Source organism: Mixophyes fleayi, chromosome 8 (assembly GCF_038048845.1).
Source record: "Mixophyes fleayi isolate aMixFle1 chromosome 8, aMixFle1.hap1, whole genome shotgun sequence".
In the NCBI taxonomy this organism is placed as follows: Eukaryota; Metazoa; Chordata; class Amphibia; order Anura; family Limnodynastidae; genus Mixophyes; species Mixophyes fleayi.
In genome coordinates this window covers 66805327-66833055 of record NC_134409.1, presented here as the reverse complement: position 1 = coordinate 66833055, position 27729 = coordinate 66805327, and the positions used below count along the sequence as shown (strand labels likewise).

At 42.5% G+C, this 27729-nt stretch overlaps 1 protein-coding gene across 1 annotated transcript in view; it reads right to left on the bottom strand.

The window, feature by feature from the left end:
- Positions 1-27286, bottom strand: part of COLGALT2 (collagen beta(1-O)galactosyltransferase 2) — a 109531-nt gene extending 82245 nt beyond the window's left edge. Inside the window, exon 1 of the mRNA XM_075182669.1 lies at positions 26950-27286. Coding sequence (XP_075038770.1) covers positions 26950-27278 — 329 coding nt within the window. The 5' untranslated portion in view covers positions 27279-27286. The remainder of the gene's footprint in view (positions 1-26949) is intronic.
- Between the last annotated feature and the right edge of the window lie 443 nt (positions 27287-27729).

Below are 27729 nucleotides of genomic sequence, written 5' to 3'. Positions count from 1 at the left end.
ATAAAAAAAAAGCAAAAAAAAATAAAAAATTAAAAAAAAAATAAATATATAATAATTATAACCAAATTTGCAAAACCAATCCAGCAGTATAAGTCCATTGGTACTGCAATATTACCAAGTTCACACATTCTGCAGTATCTTGTGCTACATATAATGGAGACCAAAAATTTGGAGGATAAAGTAGGGAAAGATCAAGACCCACTTCCTCCTAATGCTGAAGCTGCTGCCACTAGTCATGACATAGACGATGAAATGCCATCAACGTCGTCTTCCAAGCCCGATGCCCAATCTCGTAGTACCGGGCATGTAAAATCCAAAAAGCCCAAGTTAAGAAAAAGTAGCAAAAAGAGAAACTTAAAATCATCTGAGGAGAAACGTAAAGTTGCCAATATGCCATTTACGACACGGAGTGGCAAGGAACGGCTTAGGCCCTGGCCCGTGTTCATGACTAGTGGTTCAGCTTCACCCACGGATCTTAGCCCTCCTCCTCCTCCCCCCCCTACAAAAAAATTGAAGAGAGTTATGCTGTCAGCAACAAAACAGCAAACAACTCTGCCTTCTAAAGAGAAATTATCACAAATCCCCAAGGCGAGTCCAAGGGTGTTGGTGGTTGTCAAGCCTGACCTTCCCATCACTGTACGGGAAGAGGTGGCTCGGGAGGAGGCTATTGATGATGTAGCTGGCGCTGTGGAGGAACTTGATGATGAGGATGGTGATGTGGTTATTGTAAATGAGGCACCAGGGGGGGAAACAGCTGATGTCCATGGGATGAAAAAGCCCATCGTCATGCCTGGTCAGAAGACCAAAAAATGCACCTCTTCGGTCTGGAGTTATTTTTATCCAAATCCAGACAACCAATGTATGGCAATATGTAGCTTATGTAAAGCTCAAATAAGCAGGGGTAAGGATCTTGCCCACCTAGGAACATCCTCCCTTATACGTCACCTGAATAACCTTCATAGTTCAGTGGTTAGTTCAGGAACTGGGGCTAGGACCCTCATCGGTACAGGGACACCTAAATCCCGTGGTCCAGTTGGATACACACCAGCAACACCCTCCTCGTCAACTTCCTCCACAATCTCCATCAGATTCAGTCCTGCAGCCCAAGTCAGCAGCCAGACTGAGTCCTCCTCAATACGGGATTCATCCGAGGAATCCTGCAGCGGTACGCCTACTACTGCCACTGCTGCTGTTGCTGCTGTTAGTCGGTCATCTTCCCAGAGGGGAAGTCGTAAGACCGCTAAGTCTTTCACAAAACAATTGACCGTCCAACAGTCGTTTGCCATGACCACCAAATACGATAGTAGTCACCCTATTGCAAAGTGTATAACTGCGGCTGTAACTGCAATGTTGGTGTTAGACGTGCGCCCGGTGTCCGCCATCAGTGGAGTGGGATTTAGAGGGTTGATGGAGGTATTGTGTCCCCGGTACCAAATCCCCTCGAGATTCCACTTCACTAGGCAGGCGATACCAAAAATGTACAGAGAAGTACGATCAAGTGTCCTCAGTGCTCTAAAAAATGCGGTTGTACCCACTATCCACTTAACCACGGACATGTGGACAAGTGGTTCTGGGCAAACGAAGGACTATATGACTGTGACAGCCCACTGGGTAGATGCATCCCCTTCCGCAGCAACAGCAACAGCTGCATCAGTAGCAGCATCTACAAAATGGTTGCTCATGCAAAGGCAGGCAACATTGTGCATTACAGGCTTTAATAAGAGGCACAACGCTGACAACATATTAGAGAAAATGAGGGAAATTATCTCCCAGTGGCATACCCCACTTAGACTCTCATGGGGATTTGTGGTGTCAGACAATGCCAGTAACATTGTGCGGGCATTAAATATGGGCAATTTCCAGCACGTCCCATGTTTTGCCCACACCATTAATTTGGTGGTGCAGCATTACCTCAAGAGTGACAGGGGTGTGCAGGAGATGCTTGCGGTGGCGCGCAAAATTGCTGGACACTTTCGGCATTCAGCCAGTGCCTACCGCAGACTAGAGGCACATCAAAAAAGCATGAACCTGCCCTGCCATCACCTCAAACAAGAGGTTGTGACGCGCTGGAACTCCACCCTCTATATGCTGCAGAGGATGGAGGAGCAGCAAAAGGCCATTCAGGCCTACACAGCCACCTACGACATAGGCAAAGGAGTGGGGATGCGCCTCAGTCAAGCGCAGTGGAGACTGATTTCCGTGTTGTGCAAGGTTCTGCAGCCATTTGAACTTGCCACACGAGAAGTCAGTTCCGACACTGCCAGCTTGAGTCAGGTCATTCCCCTGATCAGGCTGTTGCAGAAGCAGCTGGAGAAAGTGAGGGAGGAGCTGGTAAGCCATTGCGATTACACCAAGCATGTAGCTCTTGTGGATGTAGCCCTTCGTACGCTTTGCCAGGATCCGAGGGTGGTCACTCTTTTAAAGTCAGAGGAATACATTCTGGCCACCGTGCTCGATCCTCGGTTTAAAGCGTATGTTGTGTCTCTGTTTCCGGCGGACACAAGTCTACAGCGGTGCAAAGACCTGCTGGTCAGGAGATTGTCCTCTGAAGAGGACCGTGACATGCCAACAGCTCCACCCTCATTTTCTTCCACATCTATGGCTGCGAGGAAAAAGCTCAGTTTTCCCAAAAGAGGCACTGGCGGGGATGCTGATAACATCTGGTCCGGACTGAAGGACCTGCCAACCATTGCAGACATGTCTACTCTCGCTGCATTGGATGCTGTCACAATAGAAAAAATTGTGGATGATTACTTTGCTGACACCATCCAAGTAGACATGTCAGACAGTCCATATTGTTACTGGCAGGAAAAAAAGGCAGTTTGGAAGCCCCTGTACAAACTGGCTCTATTTTACCTGAGTTGTCCCCCCTCCAGTGTGTACTCGGAAAGAGTTTTTAGTGCAGCGGGGAACCTGGTCAGTGAGCGGCGAAGGAGGTTGCTTCCTCACAACGTTGAAAAAATGATGTTTATAAAAATGAATAATCAATTCCTCAATGAAGTACAGCACTGCCCTCCAGATACTACAGAGGGACCTGTGGTTGTGGAGTCCAGCGGGGACGAATTGATAATGTGTGATGAGGAGGAAGTACACACTGTAGGGGGAGAGGAATCAGAGGTTGAGGATGAGGACGACATCTTGCCTCAGTAGAGCCTGTTTAGTCTGTACAGGGAGAGATGAATAGCTTTTTTGGTGTGGGGGCCCAAACAAACCAATCATTTCAGCCAAAGTTGTTTGGTAGGCCCTGTCGCTGAAATGATTGGTTTGTTAAAGTGTGCATGTCCTATTTCAACAACATAAGGGTGGGTGTGAGGGCCCAAGGACAATTCCATCTTGGAACTTTTTTTTTTGCATTATATGACCAAGCAACAGTCGTTTGCCATGTTCAAAAAGTAAAACCAAATGTTAAAAAATTCAAGAAATTAAACCAAAAGTAAAATGCCGTGTCATAATTTAAAACAAGAGGTATTGACGTGCTCTAAAACTACTGTATTGTTGTTTATATTTTATAAACACTACACTTGAAAGCTTGAGTCTTTCAATAGAAAAGTAACTGTCCATTGCACGAATATTTGCAACAGGGACAATTTTAGGGTTAAGAAAGTCAACTAATAATAACACTTCGACGCTGTGTGTCTTTATAAACACTACACTTGGAAGTTGGAGGAGGTATTGTGGCCCCGGCACCAAATTTACTACCGGGGCCACTCCACTGTGCAGTCCATATTTAGGTGTATCAGATATTAAACAACGGTGACAGTTGATGCCCAATTTTTTAATTATATTGTGGCCTCGGTACCAAATTGTGTACCGGGGCCACCCCACTACGCAGTCCAGATACTTGTTTGGTGGAATTCAGACCAGTTGAGGGTTTTATTATTATATTGTGTGGACCACTCTATCTATACCACACTACAACTCTATACCACTCTATTTCCTACTTTGATTCTATTTCATACTTTAATTCTATTTCCTACTTTAATTCTATTACTAATTAATTACCATAAAGAGGAACAAAATAAACCAATTTTACCAAAAGTATAATATGACTTAGACTTACAAACACTACACTTTAAAGATCGTGCCTTTAAATGAAAAAGTCAGTCTTCATTGCACGACTATGTGCAACAGGGACATTTTTTTGGGTTTACAAAGTCAAACAATAACACTTCGACCCTGTCTGTCTGGGGTCTCTCAATGAGGAATTGTCTGTACCATGTTTGGAGGAGGTATTGTGGCCCCGGTATCAAATTGGGTACCGGGGCCACCCCACTATGCAGTCCAGATACTTGTTTGGTGGAATTCAGACACGTGGAGGGTTTTTTAATTATATTGTGGCCTCGGTACCAAATTGTGTACCGGGGCCACCACACTACGCAGTCAAGATACTTGTTTGGTGGAATTCAGACCAGTTGAGGGTTTTATTATTATATTGTGTGGACCACTCTATCTATACCACACTACAACTCTATACCACTCTATTTCCTACTTTAATTCTATTTCATACTTTAATTCTATTTCCTACTTTAATTCTATTACTAATTAATTACCATAAAGAGGAACAAAATAAACCAATTTTACCAAAAGTATAATATGACTTAGACTTACAAACACTACACTTTAAAGATCGTGCCTTTAAATGAAAAAGTCAGTCTTCATTGCACGACTATGTGCAACAGGGACATTTTTTTGGGTTTACAAAGTCAAACAATAACACTTCGACCCTGTCTGTCTGGGGTCTCTCAATGACGAATTGTCTGTACCATGTTTGGAGGAGGTATTGTGGCCCCGGTATCAAATTGGGTACCGGGGCCACCCCACTATGCAGTCCAGATACTTGTTTGGTGGAATTCAGACACGTGGAGGGTTTTTTAATTATATTGTGGCCTCGGTACCAAATTGTGTACCGGGGCCACCACACTACGCAGTCAAGATAGATAGATGCGTATTGCGTATCATAAATAAAGTACATTCAGTGGTGTGGGGCAAATTGAAAAATATTCAAAATGCACTGACATTATCAAAAACAAGAGGTTGTCACACGCTAAAACTCCAACATGTATATGATGGAGAGGATGGAGGAGCAGCCGTATGTGTAGTGTAATGCAGATCTGTTGAAGGTTTTTTATATATTTTATTGTGGTGCCCAGTGCCCACTCCTCTACGCAGTCCAGGTACAATTATTGGTGCGAATCATAAAAGTTCAGGGTTTTTAAGATATTGTGGTGACCCACTCCTCTACGCAGTCCAGGTACAATTATTGGTGCGAATCATAAAAGTTCAGGGTTTTTAAGATATTGTGGTGACCCACTCCTCTACGCAGTCCAGGTACAATTATTGGTGCGAATCATAAAAGTTCAGGGTTTTTAATATATATTGTGGTGACCCACTCCTCTACGCAGTCCAGGTACAATTATTGGTGCGAATCATAAAAGTTCAGGGTTTTTAAGATATTGTGGTGACCCACTCCTCTACGCAGTCCAGGTACAATTATTGGTGCGAATCATAAAAGTTCAGGGTTTTTAAGATATTGTGGTGACCCACTCCTCTACGCAGTCCAGGTACAATTATTGGTGCGAATCATAAAAGTTCAGGGTTTTTAAGATATTGTGGTGACCCACTCCTCTACGCAGTCCAGGTACAATTATTGGTGCGAATCATAAAAGTTCAGGGTTTTTAAGATATTGTGGTGACCCACTCCTCTACGCAGTCCAGGTACAATTATTGGTGCGAATCATAAAAGTTCAGGGTTTTTAATATATTGTGGTGACCCACTCCTCTACGCAGTCCAGGTACAATTATTGGTGCGAATCATAAAAGTTCAGGGTTTTTAAGATATTGTGGTGACCCACTCCTCTACGCAGTCCAGGTACAATTATTGGTGCGAATCATAAAAGTTCAGGGTTTTTAATATATATTGTGGTGACCCACTCCTCTACGCAGTCCAGGTACAATTATTGGTGCGAATCATAAAAGTTCAGGGTTTTTAAGATATTGTGGTGACCCACTCCTCTACGCAGTCCAGGTACAATTATTGGTGCGAATCATAAAAGTTCAGGGTTTTTAAGATATTGTGGTGACCCACTCCTCTACGCAGTCCAGGTACAATTATTGGTGCGAATCATAAAAGTTCAGGGTTTTTAAGATATTGTGGTGACCCACTCCTCTACGCAATCCAGGTACAATTATTGGTGCGAATCATACAAGTTCAGGGTTTTTAATATATTGTGGTGACCCACTCCTCTACGCAGTCCAGGTACATTTATTGGTGTGATTCATAAAAGTTCAGTGTTTTTAATATATATTGTGGTGACCCACTCCTCTACGCAGTCCAGGTACATTTATTGGTGCGAATCATACAAGTTGATGGTTTTCTTATTATATATATTGTGGTGACCCACTCCTCTACGCAGTCCAGGTACATTTATTGGTGCGAATCATAAAAGTTCAGGGTTTTTAAGATATTGTGGTGACCCACTCCTCTACGCAGTCCAGGTACAATTATTGGTGCGAATCATAAAAGTTCAGGGTTTTTAATATATTGTGGTGACCCACTCCTCTACGCAGTCCAGGTACAATTATTGGTGCGAATCATAAAAGTTCAGGGTTTTTAAGATATTGTGGTGACCCACTCCTCTACGCAGTCCAGGTACAATTATTGGTGCGAATCATAAAAGTTCAGGGTTTTTAATATATATTGTGGTGACCCACTCCTCTACGCAGTCCAGGTACAATTATTGGTGCGAATCATAAAAGTTCAGGGTTTATAATATATTGTGGTGACCCACTCCTCTACGCAGTCCAGAAAGATACCTTGTTGCAATGTTTTGGACTAATAACTATATTGTGAGGTGTTCAGAATACACTGTAAATTAGTGGAAATGCTTGTTATTGAATGTTATTGAGGTTAATAATAGCCTAGGAGTGAAAATAAGCCCAAAAACTTGATTTTTAAACTTTTTATGTTTTTTTCAAAAAAAATCCGAATCCAATACCTTAAATCCGAACCGAGACCTTTCGTCAAGTGTTTTGCGAGACAAATCCGAACCTCAAAAATAACGAAAATCCGGATCCAAAACACAAAACACGAGACCTCAAAAGTCGCCGGTGCACATCCCTACTTTGGATGCATAGCCATTTTTTTTAACAATAGATTCATTTGTACTGGTTGTGTGCACAAATGTTTTGTTCTAAAATGTTAAACACAGCATCAAAATATTAGAACGTCATGATGGAAACGAACCTATAAAAAAACATTCATCTGATTTTTAATGTGGTTTTTACATACTAATTAGCGGCTGAAAAATGCATTAACAGCAGATGTGTGAACAAGCCCTGAAAAGAAATGAAGTGGTCATTTCAATACTAAGTAAGATTACATGACTAGGTCTGTCATGGGCAACCTGATACACTTCATAAGTCGCATGTACAGCCCTCTTACCTTCAAAAGGGCTGCACATCAACCTTAATTGTAGTAATATAACATATCGTGTATTCTTGTTAAACTCTAGCAACTCTTCAACTTCCTACTCAGGAATCACCAATTTAAGACTACAAAAAAGAGAAATCAGGAACCAATAGTTGTAATGAAAGGATGAGACACCTCATTTGTCATATGGACATCTAAACGAGTGTGTACTTGGGTTGCCTGTGAGGTTATATGTTTCAATTGTGCTGTACCCATACATTATAAATGATAGATGTGCCAATTATAAACACCACTAATATTTGTTACATTAAACTTGGATTTGAATTTAGCTTTCTTCTGATGCTGAAAGATCTCTCTCTAAAATTTGCCAGCCAACCAAACTCTGCTTTTCTTTCTCATTGTCTATATGGTTCTTACCTGGGCCTTAATATTGGATTGTGATTTATACTCCTTTATGTCTCCTTCTTTTAGTCTGTCTGGTGCTATGAGTAACATCTTGGGGTATATTTACTAAACTGCAGGTTTGAAAAGGTGGAGATGTTGCCTATAGCAACCAATCAGATTCTAGGTATCCTTTATATAGTACATTATACAAAATGACAGCTAGAATCTGATTGGTTGCTTTAGGCAACATTTCCATTTTTTCAAATCCGCAGTTTAGTAAATATACCCCCTAGAGTTTTGTGGATAAAACTAGAGATGTTCACTGACCCCCGTGTTCTGGTTTTGGTTTTGGATCTGGATTAACTTCGTGCTTTGGGTTTGGATCCCTATTTTCTTTCTAAAATCCTTATTTTCTTTTGCTAAAAACATATAATTTTGCTCTTTTTATGCCTACATTATTATTACATTCAATAACACTAATTTCAAGTCATTTGCAGTCAATTTTGACCACCTCACAGGTCACAATATCATTTTCAAACACTTTCAAACAAAGACTGCAGCGACCTGGCTGGATGCTAAGCGAAAGAGCAATGACACAAACACATGACAGTTCATTGCACATCTAGGAAACATTGCCACACAGCAGTGGCAGAAAAGAAAAGTGGTGCAAGATGGAATACATATTTTCTCAGGTGAGTGAAAATGGATGTAGTGGTTGTTAACTATAAGAATGGGCTTTGTAAATAAAGGTCTAAAAGAAATTAAATACACACATCGATAGTACAGACTAATCTCAAAAATCTAACAAAGAATAAGAGGTTACTCACAGTTACAGTAAAAATACCATAAAGCACATGTGGACACCATAGAGATATGTTCACATTTGTGCTGTATGTTATAAATCCTGCTAAAACGAGGTTAATGATTATCAGTGGAAGGGAGTGTAGTAGGTAAAATGTTGTGTGTGACAGATTTTGGGCACATTATATTCATTTTATTAGGGCAATATTTATTTTCAGTGGTTTTTTTTTTTTTTAACAGGGCAAAGTACTATCATTATACAGCTGATAACATTTTTCCAAATAAAACTACATAAAGGGCTAGGTTTACTAAGCTGCGGGTTTGAAAAAGTGGGGATGTTGCCTATAGCAACCAGTCAGATTCTAGCTTTCGTTTATTTAGGACCTTCTACAAAATAACAGCTAAAATCTGATTGGTTGCTATAGGCAACATCTCCACTTTTTCAAACCCACAGCTTAGTAAATCTAGCCCAAAGAAGTGTGTAATATTTTACTACATCGCATGGAGTAGAATGTTATATTTTTCTGGTTGTCTCTCACAATCTATGTAAGCAAGCCACTCCAAAAGGAGAGAACACTTTTGTATAATGCCAGTTACACTTAAGAACTGATCAGCTCTACAAAAAAATATTTTAGAATATGTCTATACAATTAAATAGAGTTGAACATTATACTTTGCTTGAAAAACATGCTAAGTTTTGTTTCCATTTAGTGATCCATTCTGATTCTTCTCCCTATGTATGGTCATCTGTGGAAAGTATCTGCATGCAATGTTTGAGAGCTGAAGAGTTGTCATATGATGGATAGAGCGTTTCCCCTTCATGTTAATATGTCCCTATTGGAGAAAAATTAATGTGTCCCTTTTCTTCCTGGAAATAAGCATCGTTCAAATGCTGCAGTGTGCACCATATGAGATCACCCCAAGCCTTTCCTTTGGCAACAGTAACAATCTGCAGTAACCTGACATGTGCATGAAAATGGACTAACCAGGAGAATGTATATTTCACGTATATGTATTCAATGTTAATGTTTACCTGTTTTACTTTATTTTTTTCAATTGAATCAAAACATTAAAAATGATATTTTCATAACAATTGTCCTGTAAACTTCATAATGCATATTTACCTGGTTTGAGGCTGGGGGTTCGAGATAAATGGACGATGGTTGGGGGGAGGCACCTTAGGAAAATATTTTCTATTTGGTAATTATTATTATTATCCTTTATTTGTCAGGCGCTACAAGAGTTCCGCAGCGCCGTACACAGTACAAACAGTAGACTATACAGGGTGAGACATAACTAAACAGTAAACAATAAATACCAAACTTCAGAGGCTCCAGGCAGGCTGATGCAGTACAGACGGAGCAGAAGAACAGGTATGGAGACAGGAGGGAAGAGGGCCCTGCTCAAATGAGCTTACATCCTAAGGGAGGGTGAACAAAACTCAAGCACAAAGGGAGCCAGTTGACGTGTAAGGGAGAGAAGAGGGGCAGGTAGGACGGGTTAGGTGGAAGATTGGTAGGCTTTAAGGAACAGGTGGGTTTTGAGTGCCTGTTTGAAGGAGCTTAGATTGGGAGAGAGATGGATGGAGCGGGGGAGGTCGTTTCAGTGAAGGGGGGCTGCACGGGAGAAGTCCTGGATTCTGGAGTGGGATGAGGTGACCAGGGTGGAGGAGAGGCGACGGTCATTTGCCGAGCACAGGGAGCGGGCAGGAATGTGAATGGAGAGGAAGTTAGAGATATAGGGGGCAGAAGACTGGGAGAGGGCCTTGTACGTGGTGGTCAGGAGTTTGAACAGGATTCTGAAGGGGATGGGGAGCCAGTGGAGGGCAAGGCAGAGAGGGGAAGCGGAGAAAGAGCGGCGAGAGAGTAAGATTAGTCTAGCTGCCGCATTGAGAATAGAGCGGAGGGGGGCAAGGTGGGAGTGAGGGAGGCTAGTAAGGAGGAGGTTACAGTAGTTGAGGCGGGAGATAATGAGTGCGTGGATGATAGTTTTGGTGGCATCCTGAGAGAGGAAGGGTCGGATGCGGGCAATGTTGCGAAGTAGGAAGCAACAGGCATGGGCAAGGGATTGAATGTGGGGGGCAAAAGAGAGGGAGGAGTCGAAGGTAACGCCCAGGCAGCGAAGTTGGGTGACAGAGGAGATAGTGGTGTTGTTGGCAGTGATAGAGAGGTCAAAGTGGGAGGGGAGCCTGGCGGGAGGAAAGACAATGAGTTCAGTTTTAGAGATGTTAATTTTGAGAAAGCACGAGGACATCCAGGAGCAGATGGCAGAGAGGCAGTCGGATACACGAGAGAGGAGGGTGGAGGAAAGATCGGGAGAGGAGATGTACAGTTGGATGTCGTCAGCATAGAGGTGATACTGAAGACCGAAGGAGGAGATGAGAGCACCAAGGGAGGAGGTGTAGAGCGAAAAGAGTAGATGGCCGAGAACAGAGCCCTCAGGGACTCCAACAGGGAGAGGGGAGGGGTCAGGTAATGTAGCTTTAAACTAGTCTACAGCCTCTGGTCTACTTCCAATGACACCAATTAGTAAAATACCTAATAATGCTATTTATTTTGAAAGGACAATCCCTTTATTGGATTCATATCCACCTGTCTGTCTTTGTGTACCTATAGGTGCAGCCAAACTGTACACACATTGTAATCAGAGCTACCTGGTCATTTCAATCTGTTCAGATACGTATGTAAATGAGGCAAGTAAACACTATAAAGAGTTGCTGTCTGTCCAGATGAAGTCATTCTAATATCCATTATAGTAATAACTATAAATAGAAAAAAAAATCAGATACCAAAAATGTAGTAAAATTACATTCACAGTGATTTCCAGCTGTGCACATTGTCAGTCACTACAGTAGGAATATCCGCACATTCTTATGCTCACATCTATGGGGTGCAAAGACAAGTGAGCGGAGTTTCCTGCCATAACATCGGCGCAATGTGTCTCTATGGACACTTGCAGAGACACTCTGTGCTGAATCTCCCCCTTAGGGTGTTGCATTTTGATCAATTTACCATTCATAAGAGTTAGTCCTTCACAATGTAAAATGAATTTGCATTACTCATAAATATATCACCTATATTTCCCTTTTATGTTGTGGGTAAGTTGTGGTTATCTGTGGACTTTCAGGGTAGTTTTGTTATAAAACTCCATCCTTAGGGAGCGAGTACCAAAACTTTAGTAGAATATATTTTAAACTACTGCATTGTGGGCTGTATGTAATAATCAGTCTATAACAAGGTGTATATCATTAGTCTATAACAAGGTCTATATCTATATCTACAACAGTCTATATCATTCTTAGGGGTCTACTTATTAAAGTTCGATCAGCTATTAAAACGTAGAAAACAGCAGTTTTCTGTAAGTAGAATGACTGTGGCATAAATTATGATTAGCAGCGTTGCATAGCGATTGTCACCCCTGTATCTTAATAAATAGACTCCTTAAATTTTTTTTGTACAAAAATGGAAAGCTCTACAAAGAGGTTTTCTCTTTTAATCGCTAATAAACATAACTGTAATTGTCAGCCTCCTTTTCAAAATCCTCCTCAGTAGAGCAGTTTCAATACACCTTCAGATATTGCCCAACTGGGTACCTTTAATTAACTCCATGAGGTGTCAGCTTGTGCATGCAAGATGTTGATGCTGTTGGTTTGGTGTAGAGCGAGGACTCCAACCTCTTATCATCCCCTATACAAATGGTTGTGTCCCAAAAATGTAAAAAGTTGTTAATTATATTCTGTGTTTTGCCAAATCAGAAAAATATCAACAATGTATCAGCTCAACTCACATATTTGGCAAAGATATCCAAAAGAGATGGTGCACTCACTACCCTATGTCTAGATTTGCATAATATGGTACATTATCAAAAATAAAATAACAAATTGGTTGCCAGTTAAAACAAACGCCTACATTTGTAAAATAAACAAACTGTTTTCAGTCAAATTTCCATCTTCTTCCATCAAAAATATCTAACAACCGCAAGACCATTACTGTGAGGAATTTATGAATAGAGTCTCTCTACGTTCAAGCTGACCATGAGCATTCCAGGTGCCAGTGTAGTAGTTTCATTTAACAAGTGTGATGCTTTACTTGTATATGCAGGTAGTATAAGTAACATGGTGCTGTAAGTGTTTTTGCTATATATGTCTACACTCTTCTTCAGGCAGCTGATGACTGATTTCTGAAGTTTAGGCAATGCATGACAAACAAAAACCTTATTTGGAATTTGCAGAAAATCCTTAATATCACTTGAAATAACACTTTTTGAAATACATTTTCAACCCTAGCAATCAGTTCACTTTTTAAATCTTTTCCCAGGTGGTTGCTGTAATTCTGTATACCATGCTTCACAATAAGTTTACACATTCTTTGATACGGGTCATTATCCATAACAACCACAATACTGACTGTATCCAATGGTTTAGTCACAATTGCATGGATGCTCTCCAATTCATTCAAGGCTTGTTTTTGCATTAAGGTTAAATTATAATCCTTAGTTTTAGTAATTTCTGAATCCCACTAGTGGCATAAATAAATTATAATTTGGACAAATAATAGGTGCTCCTTTTGTAGAAAAATTGCATCTTGTAGCTGCATTTGGTCAAATGCAGCTCTATATATGGATTTATCTTACTTGCATTAATTAGAGGATAGTGTGGGAATGGAAACCAATAAGAAGTTTTTGCAGTTTCTCTAGAGAAATGTGGTAATTATTCTCCTTCACATAACTGTAAATTTACTTGCTTTGGTATATCATTTTGGATAATTTAGTGTATAGTTTATAGCATGTTTTTTGTTTTTTGAAAACTGCTCAAATCTCTCTGCAATGATTCATCCTAGATTGCAATGGAAACTGGTCATATACGTGTTCTTACTAATTACCTGTTTTCCTATCCTGCTGAATACAATATGATCATATTTAGATTTTTTTAGGATGGTAACACTCACTGTACTTTTGTCTGACAATTTGGTCAAAAACAAAGTGGCTGATGAAATCTTCATGTGTGTTTCCAGCATTAGGGACTGTTGTATAAACCTGCATGTACAAACTCAAACTGGCTTCAAAAAGTATTTGTTTGTTACAAAATTATGTCGAATAGCATCCACATCATGAATTTTGGGGGCATTTTGAGCTGTGTATATTAAGGTTTGACTGGCGTTAATTTGTACACAATATGGTGCTGAGGCACATTCTCATCTTTGAAAGTGATCAAAAGAGCATTGTTTTATACAAATCTTAATTGTCCCTCTTTGGTCATTTAAAATGTTTTAAGGCACAGAATCTGGACATCTGCAAACCACATTTTCACCACGCGCAACACACATGTTGAAAATTCAAAGTTTTATGTTGAATATATCTGAAGAACGACAGCAAGGTAGAACGTGAATATTTACTCAATTCCTAAAAAATTACAGCAAGATATCACTGGTAAAAATGACATTAAACAATGAAAAAGAACACAGGATGAGTCATTTATTATTATTATTATTATTATTAACTTTTATTTATAGGGCGCCACAAGGTGTCCGTGGCGCCGTACAGGGACAAAAACGAATTACAATACAAGGTGAGACAGCACAGTACAGTAAACATGAAGCACAGTAACTCAGTAAGCTCAATGCACAGCTAGTGAGGGCGGGGGGAGTATCCGCAAATGACGGGCCAAAAAGGAGGGCGCGGAAGACAGGGAGATCCCCAGAGGGGGGAGGAGGGCCCTCGAGGAGGAGGGCAAAGTAGCTGGAGAGCGGAGTTAGAAGTGGTGGAAACAGGAGGAGAGATGGCCCTGCTCAGAGGAGCGTACAATCTAAGGGGAGGGGCGGACAGACGGAGAAACACAGGGGAGAGAGGGAGAGTAGAGGGACGGAGGCAGGGAAGGGGAAAGAAGGGGGAGAGGCAGAGGATAAGGTAGGTAGTTAAGTGGGAGACTGGAAGGCTTTAAGAAAAAGGTGGGTTTTTAAAGCCCGTTTGAAACTGGACAGGTTAGGGGAAGTCCTGATGGAGGGAGGGAGCTTGTTCCAGTGGAGGGGGGCAGCGCGGGCAAAGTTTTGGATACGCGCGTGGGAGGAGGTGATGGGGGGGAAGATAGGCGATGGTCATTGGCAGATCGAAGAGGACGGGATGGAGCATGAGTAGAGAGGAGGGAGGAGATGTAGGGTGCAGTGGAGTTGGCGAGGGCCTTGTATGTAAGAGTGAGGAACTTGAACAGAGTTCTGTAGGGGAAGGGGAGCCAGTGGAGGGAATGGTAGAGGGGGGAGACAGAAGAGGAGCGGCGAGAAAGGAAGATAAGCCTAGCGGCTGCGTTAAGTACAGATCGAAGGGGAGCGAGATGAGAGAGGGTGAGGCCAGTAAGGAGGAGGTTGCAGTAGTCCAAGCGGGAGATGATCAGAGAGTGAATAAGGCACTTAGTGGCATCTTGGGAGAGAAAGGGCCGGATGCGAGCGATGTTACGCAGCTGGAAGCGGCAGGATTTAGCAAGAGAGAGGATATGGGGCCAAAGGAGAGAGAGGAGTCGAGGGTGACACCAAGGCAGCAAAGTTGGGGGACAGAGGAGATAAAGGAGTTGTCGACAGTGATGGAGAGGTCAACAGGGGATAAGGTATGGGGGGGAGGGAAAACAATCAGCTCGGTTTTGGCGAGGTTGAGTTTGAGGGATCGAGAGGACATCCAGGAGGAGATGGCAGAGAGGCAGGCGGACACCCTAGAGAGGAGGGAGGGAGAGATATCAGGAGAGGAGAGGTATAGTTGAGTGTCGTCAGCGTAAAGGTGGTAGTTGAAGCCGAAGGAGCTGATGAGATCACCCAGGGAGGAGGTGTATAGAGAGAAGAGTAGGGGCCCAGAACAGAGCCCTGGGGGACCCCGACTGGAAGGGTGGACAGGGGGGAGAGAGACTCAGTGGTGGTGACACTTTAGCCAGGGCAGTTTCAGTGGAGCGAAGGGGGCGAAAACCAGACTGGAGAGGATCAAGGAGGGAGTGTTCAGAAAGGTAGGAGGTGAGACGGCTGCAGACGAGTCTCTCGAGAATTTTGGAGGCAAAGGGGAGAAGAGATATGGGGCGATAGTTCGAGAGAGAAGTGGGGTCGAGATTAGGCTTCTTAAGAATGGGGGATATGAGAGCATGTTTGAAGGAGGAGGGGAAGATGCCGGAGGAGAGGGAGAGATTAAAGAGGTGAGCGAGGTGGGAGCAGGTGGTGGGGGAAAGGGAGCGAAGAAGGTGGGAGGGGATAGGATCCAGGGGACAGGTAGTAGGGGGGGGAGGAAGAAATGAGAGAGTGGACTTCCTCGCCCGTGGTGGGGCTGAAGGAGTGGAGGGGAAGGTGTTTAGGGGGATGACGGAAGACTGGGAGGGGTAGAAGAGAGAGTGGAGGTGGAGATTTCAAGTCGGATGGCCTCAATTTTAGAGGAGAAAAAGGAGGCGAAGTCGGAGGCAGTCAGGGAGGAGGGGGTGGGGGGAGGGGAGGGGGCCAGGAGAGTGCTGAAGGTGGCGAAGAGGCGGCGGGGGTTAGAGGACTGGGAAAAGATGAGGGATTTAAAGAAAGATTGTTTGGCGAGAGAGAGGGCAGAGCTGTAGGGTGAAAGGATGAATTTAAAGTGGAGGAAGTCAGCCAGGGAGCGAGATTTTCTCCAGTGACGTTCGGCGGTACGGGAGCATTTTTGGAGGAAGCGGGTAAATTTGGAGTGCCAGGGTTGGGGTTTGGAGCAGCGGAGGTGGACAGAGTGGGCAGGGGCGACTGCATCCAGAGCGGAGGTGAGGGTTTGATTGTAGAGGGAGACTGCCTGGTTGGGGCAGGCCTGGGAGGAAAGGGGAGAAAGGAGGGTATCGAGAGAGGAGGACAGAGAGACAGGTCCGAGAGCGTCGAGGTTGCGTATGGACAGAGTAGGTTTGGGCAGGGGGAGGGGAGCAGGAGAAGAGGAGAGGGAGAAGGAGAGGAGATGGTGGTCAGATAGAGGAAAGGGAGAGATGGAGAAGTCACAGAGATTACAAAGGTAGGAGAAGACAAGATCAAGAGAGTGACCAAGGCAGTGGGTAGAGAAGGAGGTCCATTGGGTGAGACCAAGGGAGGAAGAGAGGGTGAGCAGTTTGCTGGAAGCAGGGTCGGTGGGGTTGTCGATGGGGAAATTAAAGTCACCGAGAATGATTGAGGGGAGGTCGGAGGAGAGGTGGTGAGGAAGCCAGGCAGCAAAGTTGTCAAGGAAGAGGGAGGTGGGGCCAGGGGGGCGGTAGATGACAGTGACGCGGAGGTGGATGGGGTAGAAGAGGCGGATGGAGTAGGCTTCGAAGGAGGAGAAGGAGAGGGAGGGTTCAGGGGGAATGACATGAAAAGTACAGGTGGAGGAAAGGAGGAGGCCCACTCCACCGCCTGGGCGGGCACCAGGCCTGGCGGAGTGGGTGAAGGAGAGGCCACCATAGGAGAGGGCAGCGGGGGAGGCAGTGTCAGAGTCGGAGAGCCAGGTTTCAGCAAAAAGGTTAAAGGAGCTGGATAGAAAGAGGTCGTGGACAGCAGTCAGCTTGTTGCGGACGGATCTGGCATTCCAGAGGGCACAGGAGAAAGGGGGAGAGGAGAGGGGAGAGATGGGGATAAGGTTAGCAAGATGAGCAGCGCGCGGGGGAGGGCAGGGAGGAACGAGAGAGGTGTGGCGGGGGGAGAGTATGGGTATGGAGTGAGAGCGGGGAGGCATAGTAGGAAGAGAGAGTGACAGAACAGTGAGAAAATGGGGATTTATGGATGGTGAACCAGTTTTCTCTTTTTTTTAAATTGTGTGCACCACTGTATATTTGCCCATATATCTAGGTTTACAATGTTGCACCTAGATTTACACAGCAAAATTGTAACTTGAAGGGGCAAAATTTTACTATGAATAAAAAGTATAAAGGTGCATTTAATGTACATAATGATTTTCTGCTGTGTACAATGAATATAGCAGATTTTCCCATTTTTCTTCTCCACCTTCCCCCTCTTTCCCTTCAGGTACTCGGGATCAAAGAGAAGGTCGGAGAAGGAAAGCTTATAACACAAGTGATGAATATCTGAGACCACTTAACATTTAGTGACTATCATGTAGCTATCAGTTAACTATAACTTCTATTAAAGTTAGGGTTTTAAATATTTTAGAAGCATTCCAAACTCCTCCACTCCTTGTCCACTGAGAAGATGGATGTGGCATTTATTCAAGAGACACACTTTATAAATCTGCAGTCCCCGCCTTAAGTACCTGACAGTTTCCTGTAGCTTTCTAGAATGATAATCCGTAATGTAAATCAAAGAAGATGGCCACTTCATTTTGAAAACTTCTTCAACTGTTCTGATTGGTAACCATCCCCCTAGGGCAGGGCTTGGCAACCTTTTTCTATCAGTGTGCCAGAATTTTTTTTTTCAAGCCCAGGAGTGCCAGTTGTATGTGTGCATGTATATGTATTTCTTATTTTATCATGCTGATATCATGGTAATGTTAATAGTAAAAAGACCAACAAATAAACATTCATGTTATGCAGCATAGATGTGCCCCCATTTTATATTGTGCCACAAAGTTGTGCTTCAAGTTTATATTATGCCTCATACTTTCTCTCTGGAGACTCCGCACGCACATCCACACATCATTCGTTCCACAAGGGAACCATGGAACCGATTCATTAAAACAGCTGAAGATTATCAAAATGGAGCTGTTGCATTTCGACTATCTTTGGTTGCTTTAGTAAGGCAGCTGCAGCCCTCCGGAGTGCCAGAAAGAAGTGGTCCAAGTGCCACGTCTGGCACGCGTGCCGGGAGTTTCCTACCCCTGCCCTAGGGGAAGTGAGGGACTTTCTGGAGAAGGGGAAAATCATACATTTGTGAACCTTTATGCCCCAAACTAGGGTGAGTCGTTATACCTAGCTTGTGTAATGGATCAGATCCAGCCACACCACGAAGAGCATTTTGGAAATGGAAGGAAAGCTCAACTGACTCCCATGTCGACTAATCACCTGGTGAATTCCAGAGCCTCACAGTGTGATGCCCAACAGGTAAGATTTGTCCTTCATGACCACTAGCTGGCAGACGTCTAGAGGCTACTTCATCCAGGAGAGCAGGATTACACTTTCTTCTCACACATACTTTCACTATGTACCAGAATTGACTATTTTTTGGTGCTGAAAGACACCTCTACCTCTTGTCCAATGCTTGTAATGGTCAAATAACATGGTCTGATTACACTCAGATTTATATCTCAATTTCTGTAACTGAGCCCACCCACCAAAACAGGAATGGACATGACATTTAAAAGAACTCCTATTGCAAGATGTCCACTGTAAGTCACAACTTCAGTGGACTCTGGATGAATACATTTCCTTAAACAACAGTGGAGAAGTCTCTAACATGACTCTATGGGAAGCAAACAAGTGCGAGGAAAAGGGAAAATGTATTCAGTTTCTTAAAAAAAAAAGCCACCAAAACAGTAAAGATAAATACACCATGTGTAACTATATGAACATATACTACCAATGGGGAAACAAGCCTGAAAGGATGAAGGCCCTTAGAGCCAAGAGATCCCTTACATTCATTCAAATTATTAGGAAGGAGAAGGGGTTTCCCTCCACTTAGAAAGAGATTTTGCCAAAACTTACCACAAATATTTGACATCAAGTTATTCTTACAAAGCCCTTATAAAGACCTCCAATCTAAGCAAGATAAAATAGCTGACTCTTTCACACAGTACAGTTCCCCAGATTTTCAGTTTACGCTCAGCGGTTATGTCACGGCTCTTACCTCAGTCCCGTACCGCCGCACTTTCGGGTAGGTCCCGGCGGCGATCATGTGACTCGTGGGCGGGGAATTCAAATCCTACTTCAGCACTGCTCTGACACACTATCTATGTCAGAGCAACGTGTTTCCTGCTTCTGGCTCTCTCTCCTGTGTTCCTGTCTCCTGTGTTCCCCTGCGTTATTCCAGATTCCTGTGTACCGACACGCCTGTGTTCCTGGCTACTCTCTGTCTCATCCCTGGCACTGCGTATTGGACTGATTCCTGTGTACCGACCCGGCTGTGTTCCTGGCTATTCTCTGGTCTCATCCCTGGCACTGCGTATTGGACTGATTCCTGTGTACCGACACGGCTGTGTTCCTGGCTACTCTCTGGTCTCATCCCTGGCATTGCGTATTGGACTGATTCCTGTGTACCGACCCGGCTTCCTTTCCAGGCTACCATCTCCTGGATCTCACGGTTAGTGTGCTTTGGTTACTTGCACCCGGCTGTCCTATTTCTGCCTCAGTAGGCTAACCTGGAGGCCGCGACCTGCGATTCTCCGGCAGCAAAACTCATCCTGCCTTGCGGTGGTTCTTGGTGAAGGAGGGCCGTTAGACTCCACGCCCTAGGAAGGCCGGCGTAAATACTGACTAAGGTAAACCTGAATTGTAACAGGTTATTAGAACAAGCCTTTACCATTCAGGAGATAAAGGAAGCTATTAAATCTCCCACTGGTTCCTGGCCACAACAGATTCTCTATTTCTTACTACGAAGTTTTTAGGAAAAAAAAATCCCTCTCCTCCTAAAAGTGTTCAGTGATGTCTCTGAACAATTATATTTTTCTAGACAATCCTTAGAGAGACACATTACAGTGCTCCCTAAGGTGGCGAGGGACCCATCCCTGTGCTCCATTTACAGGCTGATCTCCTTGTAAAATGTGGATGTCAAAGTTTTCACACAGCTTTTAGTGAATAATCTAAAGCTACCTGTGACAGGATGGACCACCTATGCCCTGTCTGTTGCTGCTGGGAATCAGCTGGGCTTACTTTGCCACCGTTCCCTTACGTTATCCCAAATGCACCCTCTTGCCACAGTAGGAGGGGTATATAAATGCTGCCACCACTGGACTCCTTACCAGCATCCAGTACCAGGTTTCTTCTAGGTAACTGACTCTGCGAGTGTACCCCGTTACTGGTGTACCTGGGCTGGTACTCCTGACCTCTTACTATGGATCAGAGTTGCTGTGGACGGATCCCCCTGGCCTATAACATAGCTGCAGGGTAACAGGTAGAGCGGTGGTATCGGAAAAGCTGGGTCCAAACCTCAGAAACAGCCGAAAGCAGATTAAATTTTGGGTCTAAACTGTAGGTCACAGGATTTTCAACATATAAGATATTTACAAGCAGGTCTTTGAAGCAAATGATGTTTATTTGCAGTCACACTGATTGGAGGTACCAGTGCTAAGGTCAGATGAGATCAGAAGAACAACTTTTAATACAAAACAGTGCTGTTTTTATACACATTTGAACACAGCCTCACTGGGTAAGCCAGCCCCCTCGAGGTCTGAGCTATTTTTAGAATCAGGATGTAGCCTTTTCACCAAAACATAGATTTACCTGCAATGCAAAGCTAACAATATTTACACTTATCTTACCTGGTCTCAGAAATATAAAAATATACACAATATGAAAAATAAGTGCATTGGCAATTATGTAAATAAGCGCCCTGCGCTATTTCCTCTAAATAAATTTATACCATAAGTTATTTATAAGTGGTCCAGTCACACTACCCCTACCAGACTAAGTGGGTTTGTGCCTGGAAGGGAGGGAAGCTACAATACTATGAAGGTTATAGACCTTATCGACCACATTTCAGAACATAAGGTTCAGACTCTTTTGCAATCTACTGGTGTAGAAAAAGCCTTTGACCAAGTAAATTGGCATTTCTGGACTGGGTTTCTGAAGCACAAAGGATTGAGTCCTTCCTCTTTGAACACAATCTTAGCTCTAGATCGTTACCCTTCCAGCAGGATCAGGATTAATGGTAGCCTTTCTCAATCAGTAAATATATTTTATAGCACCCAACATGGTTGTCCATTGTCCCCGCTGACCTTCATGCTCTTCGTGGAGGCATTAGCTAGGACTATTCATTTGAACCCAAACACCGGAGGCCTGAGGATTGGTACAAAGGAGCTAGTTGGTGCTTTTCACTGATGACCTGCTAGCTATAATGACTGTTATAATTCTGATGAAAGAATTCAAGAAATATGGAGAATTGTCCAATTTAAGGATTAACTACTCTAAATCTGCCTTGAACATGAACATTTCAGTAGGTGTATCCAAAGGTCTCCAGTCCATCTTTCCCTTCTCATGGCAACCTACTCAGATCCGTAACTTGAGCGCCACCCTAACCTCTGACATTGCACAATTATATAGATCCAACTACTTTCCCCACTTTACCTGGAAGGACCTAAAAGAATAGATTACTGAAGTATTTCCTGGGTCTGGAGAATATAGTAAAAATGATATTAAGATTCTGTATATTCTCCATTCAGTCACGATTAAGGTCACCATGTTCTTTTTCTCAGAAGTAAAAGGCTGGTCTGGGGAGGGGGGGTAAAGGTCTTCAGTATAACCACAATGTCTTCCACAGCAATAGATACAAAGGTGGATTACAATTACCTCTCTTTCTGGGATACTATAGAACAGCAATGATTGGCAGGATCTTAGATAGGGCCAGATCTGACGAGGCAAAACAGTGGACAGGGGTGGAGAATATTTATATTCAAACACCATTAAACATCCTGCCTTTACTCCAAAAACATCACTGGAATTTTACATCTCATAACAGTACCCACACTAGATGGTTGGAGATGCTCTTAATCCCGCAAAGACATATCCTCACAATTATCTCCCTTCACTCACATACCTAACAGCTCCTTCCAAGATCCCTGGAGGCTTGAACAAGGGAGGATACCTTTTGCGTGGAACAGCTGGTGGGAAGTAAGAGTATATGCTCTACCTGGTGTTGTGGGAATACCTACAAATTAGAAACTTCTTACATAGTTTGGGCAGATTACAACATTCCCCGGAGAGAACCCATTTGAGGCACAGGTGCACCTCCTCCTCAGCCTCTAAACATAAATTATCAAACCTTTACAAAATGATCCGGGATGATATATTTTGGTCCACGCCCCAATATTTTGGGGCTTGGAATGGAGACAATGTTGTGCCGCAAAAACAGCTCTGAGCCGTCGAGGCATGGACTTTACAAGCCTTCTGAAGGTGTCTTGTGGTATTTGGCACCAAGACATTAGCAGCAGATCCTTTAAGTCCTGTAAGTTGCAAGGTGGGGCCTCAATTGCTCTGACTTGGTTTTTCAGCACATCCCAGAGATGCAAAATTGGATTGAGATCTGAGGAATTTGGAGGCCAAGTCAATACATTGAACATTCTGACGCTCATGTGCCCATTGTAGGCGCTTTTGGCGGTGGACAGTGGACAGTATGGGCTCTCTGACCAGTCTGCGGCTACACAGCAAGCTGCAATACGATGTGTTCTGACCCCTTTCTATTATAGCCAGCATTAACTTTTTTCAGCAATATGTGCTACAATAGCTCTTCTGTGGGCATGGACAAGACAGACTAGCCTTCATTCCCCATGTGCATTAATGAGCTTTGGGCATCCATGACCCTGTTAACGGGTTATACTTGTCTTTCCTTAGATAATTTTTGGTATGTACTAAGCATAGCATAGTGGGAACACTTAATAAAACCTGTCCTTTTGGAGATGCTCTGACCCAGGCATCTAGCCATCCCAATTTGGCCCTTGTCAAAGATGCTCAAATCCTTACACTTACTCATTTTTCCTGCTTCCAAAACATCAAGTTCAAGAACTGACTGTTCACTTGCTGCCTAATATATCCCACCCCTTGACAGGTGCTATTTTAACAAGTTAATCAATGTTATTTACTTCACTTGTCAGTGGTTGTAATGTTGTGGTTGATTGATGTATGGTGGAATTGAGCCATGATTACCCAATATTGGCAAACAGTCAACAGTATGGTACAAAAAATCTTTGTGAAGTTACAAATTCTATAAATAGAAATGTCCAGTCAACCATAATAACCTTAATGAGGGTCAAACAGATTATTAGAGGAAACCAGGAAATGATCAATTCAATGAAGGGGGGAGTCCAAATGGGTAAAGAGGCAATGTTTTGACCTAACTTTTGCCCCTTGTTGTGCATCATGCTAACGGTGAGATATCTGCACAAAACCACCTAAGCAAATTGGAAATTTTATTGGACTTTGGAGCTTGACCATAACTGCATTAGGCCAAAAGTGGCTTGAAAATGGCAAAAAACACATTAATTGTCACTGTTCTACCCCATGGTAATTTACCCCCATGTACTATGGTGGTAGGTAGTGCAAGTGGGCACAGTACATTGCATCATTCATATACAGCTGCTTCAATGAAACGCTGCCTGTCCATTTGAGCAGTAAGTCAATGAATTACAGTATTACCTGTGACATATACTTTGTGTATACAGACTTATTTAATACAAAATTAATTACATAAACTATCTCATTAGAATATGGCAAACTTAAGAAGTAAAAGTCGATATCTTCTCATAAATAAGATGAATTTTGAATTGAGAAACCATTATTGAAGTGAAGCTGTCATCCTTACATATTATTGGGGCTGCACGGTGGCTTAGTGGTTAGCACTTCTGCCTTACAGCACTGGAGTCATGAGTTCAATTCCCGACCAGGGCCTTATCTGTGAGGAGTTTGTATGTTCTCCCCGTGTTTGTGTGGGTTTCCTCCGGGTGCTCCGGTTTCCTCCCACACTCTAAAAACATACTGGTAGGTTAATTGGCTGCTATTAAATTACCCTTAGTCTCTCTCGGTCTGTCTGTGTGTAAATTAGGGGATTTAGATTGTAAGCTCTAATGGGGCAGGGACTGATGTAAATGAGTTCTCTGTACAGCGCTGTGAAATTAGCATGAAATAGAAATGAGTGAAGATTTTTACCCCAAACATCCTAGGGAACCTTGCGACTAATTGAATCTGCCCATTAGAATTTGTCTTGTTGACGGTGTCTTAAGTGTCTAGATAAATATGTCCCTATTAATTTGCATATAATGCTAGCACTACCATAGAGGTAAATAAGAAGGATGATAAATAATGCAAATTACTAAAATACATAACACTACTATATGCATTCATGTTATAGCTAGACAAAGCAGCAACATATAGCTCTGACTGCAATGCACAAAAAAACGAATGGCTGTACAGTAGACATGTTAGATGTATGTCAACTGAATGGCCATGTCAGATGAAAGCACGATTTGCATTAAACATGACCATGTTCCTCCAACCTTGGGAGAAATTCAGACAGCAATATTAGATATTATTTATTTAGACAGAAAGCTACACTTCCTGATATTGAAAAAGAAAAGTTATGGTTTAATAAAAGTGGGCATTATATATTGAGGGCCTCATTTAGAGTCGGACGCAAAGTCCATCTAAGAAGTGTATCAGTGGGAGTGTGCCGCAGCTTGGTAGGGTATTCAAAGTAACAAGCAACCCCAGTTGCATCCCACTCGTAATACCCTACCAAGCTGCGAGCATTTCATGCTGCTAGCTAACTACTTGCTCCACCTAATTCCTGCCGCACAATTTTAGCCCTTTTTTGATTTATGTTGTGTCTAGGATTACTTACGGAGTCACACCTTCACAATTCCGCGTTCCACCCTTTTTCTCGTAGCAGGCCGCAAGCTGTCGCAAAAGTTAATTGTGTCCAAGATGCAGGTGGATATGGTGCTTGCTGCACATGCGTGATAGTGGTTTTTTTTTGGTCCTTGCGACTAAAATGGACTTGGCGTCCGACTCTAAATGAGGCCCTGACTCATTAACAGCCCCTTCAACAGAATATTTTCAAACTGTTTGAATTTACCACGTGGTATCTTCTTAGGCAGTTGAGACTACACAAGTCCTGTCCTTACGATTGTTGACCACTAGTAATGTCTGATCTTTGGTAAACATGCTTTTTTTCCCTGTTGTGGAGGTCCTCCACTCTCCCCCTCCCCATATATGTATTTGTCCTTTAACTGGGGGTCTCACCCTCATTGACATAAACTGATGCTACCCTGGCGTAAAAAATTACCATTCCTTCAATATCCCCTGTTAATATCCCCTTATCCCATATTATTCTATTGGATCTTTTTATTTTATTTTTCTCATTTATGGATGCTCATTATTCCTATACATTCCATTATAATATAGTTATTGTTCATCGTTATGCACATAGGATGCCTGTTTTGACTAATATATCTAACCAATTTTTACTCTGATAAGTTAAACTGATGTTATCATTTATATTGTGATACCTTAATTTATGAAATCGTTTATATGTTCAATATCCTTATTGTTGTTGTTTTCTCTTCTTTAAAACCAATAAAGAGAATTTCAAACATGACTATGCAATGTTTGTACAGCTTGGAGTCTGCACAAGGTTACGATGGGAATTACTGAAGAGTCCTATTGCAGCATTTTGTAATAAAAAGAAAGTCTATTCCATTAATGTGGGTCTACCTTTGTATTACTGCTTACATATTTGTAAACAGAAATAGTAATATAAAATATGTATCCCATTACTAGACTGCTACCTAATCCTCCAGGTGCTCCAGTATCCTCCCACACTCCAAACACATACTGATAGGTTAAAGGCTTCTGACAAAATTAACCCTACTATGTATGTTTGGTAGGGAACAGATTGCAAGCTCCACTGGGGCAGCAACTGATGTGAGTGACTAAAATTCTCTACAAAAGTGATGTTATATGTACACACTATATAAATAACTGTTAAATATATAATTTGTTTCAGTCATCAAATTCTATAAAGCAACTCATTGTTACATTGCATACCATGGTGGTGGTACAGAGCAAATGTTCCCAATTTAAAATAGTATCTTATTCCTGGCCAGTCAGTTAAGATTAGAAGTGTAGTTAATGTGCTTTTTTATTTTAAATTAAACGTAAGAATCCAATTTACAAATACCACAAATGTCAAATATCATCAGACATGTAAGAACTGTGGTATCAGCAGCACAATCTAGTGTGGCTTACCTTTAAGAGGGATGGCATTATGCAGATGTGTCACTTCTCAATCTATCTAATAAACCAGCATTAACAAATGCAATGGTATATAACACAAAGCTCAACACAACACATTTTCTCTACTTTAGCTGTTTGATAGACAACAAATTTCCAATGAGTATCAAGTGCATTTTTGTTCTTGGTCAAACAACCAAAACTAACCTAACGGGCTCATTGCAAATTAAAATGGGTCAAAATCGGGATACCAATAAGCACCTAAATGGCTGTTCTTAAAATATAAACTACACCAAGGTTGACATATAACTGTAAACATCAGGATTAAGATACTGTTTATGCTGAACGCAGTATGAATATATAACACAGGTTAACTGATGTTGGTCGATGGTATAATTAATTCCCTGACGTTTTAATGACACCTATCAATAGGTTGTAGCATAACCTTGGACTTAGAACTAATCATGATTATGTGTTTGAGTATTTGACTGTGATGCTTTCTTACCAGATAGCGATTCTGTTTTGGGGATAATCCAGTTTGTCGATGCAATCCAGAAAATAAGGCAGTGTGTGTGCAGCGTTCCTCGCTAGGATGACAATTAGGATGCTCGGTTTTTGCAAGGAAGATTCAGGCAGAATTTCTTCTTCAATATGCAGCTCTGTCGCACATAATGAGGAAATGTAAAACAGCAGCAGAAGTAAGGAAGTATTGCCAGCTGTGACTGCAGCCATGTTACATACAGCTTGCCTATCTGCATACTGCCCTGTCTGTGTTCTGAGAGCAGGGACTCCACTAGCACTGGATGGGGGGATGGAGTTGAAATTTGAGAGCATGAGAGTGTAACAGTGGGGGCTCAAGGTTTTAAGTAGAGACGAGCCAGTTTGCAGCCATGCGGAGAGCTAGGTTTAAGCAATCGGTTAATAATGAATCCCATTCATGAGTATGTCACTCAATAAAATAGTTTCTCTTGTCAGTTTAATTTCACTCTAACTCGTAGAAGCAAAGAAAAAGAGACCTTAGAAAGTGCAAATAGCTTTTGGCAATATTTTATGCAAGTCACATACAGATAAACAGTATCCTGCTGGCATTTCACGTGTGCATCATCATAACAAGTTACAGGAGAACTGGGGAAATTGTGACGTGCACAGTAAGCAATTTATGAGCAACTAGTTTGGCACACGGCTTCAATCAGCAATACATAGTAAATGTATGTATGTAGTTAACATAGGCAAACGCATGATTTAGTCTTTCATGACAGTTGATCGGAACATTATTGATTAAACT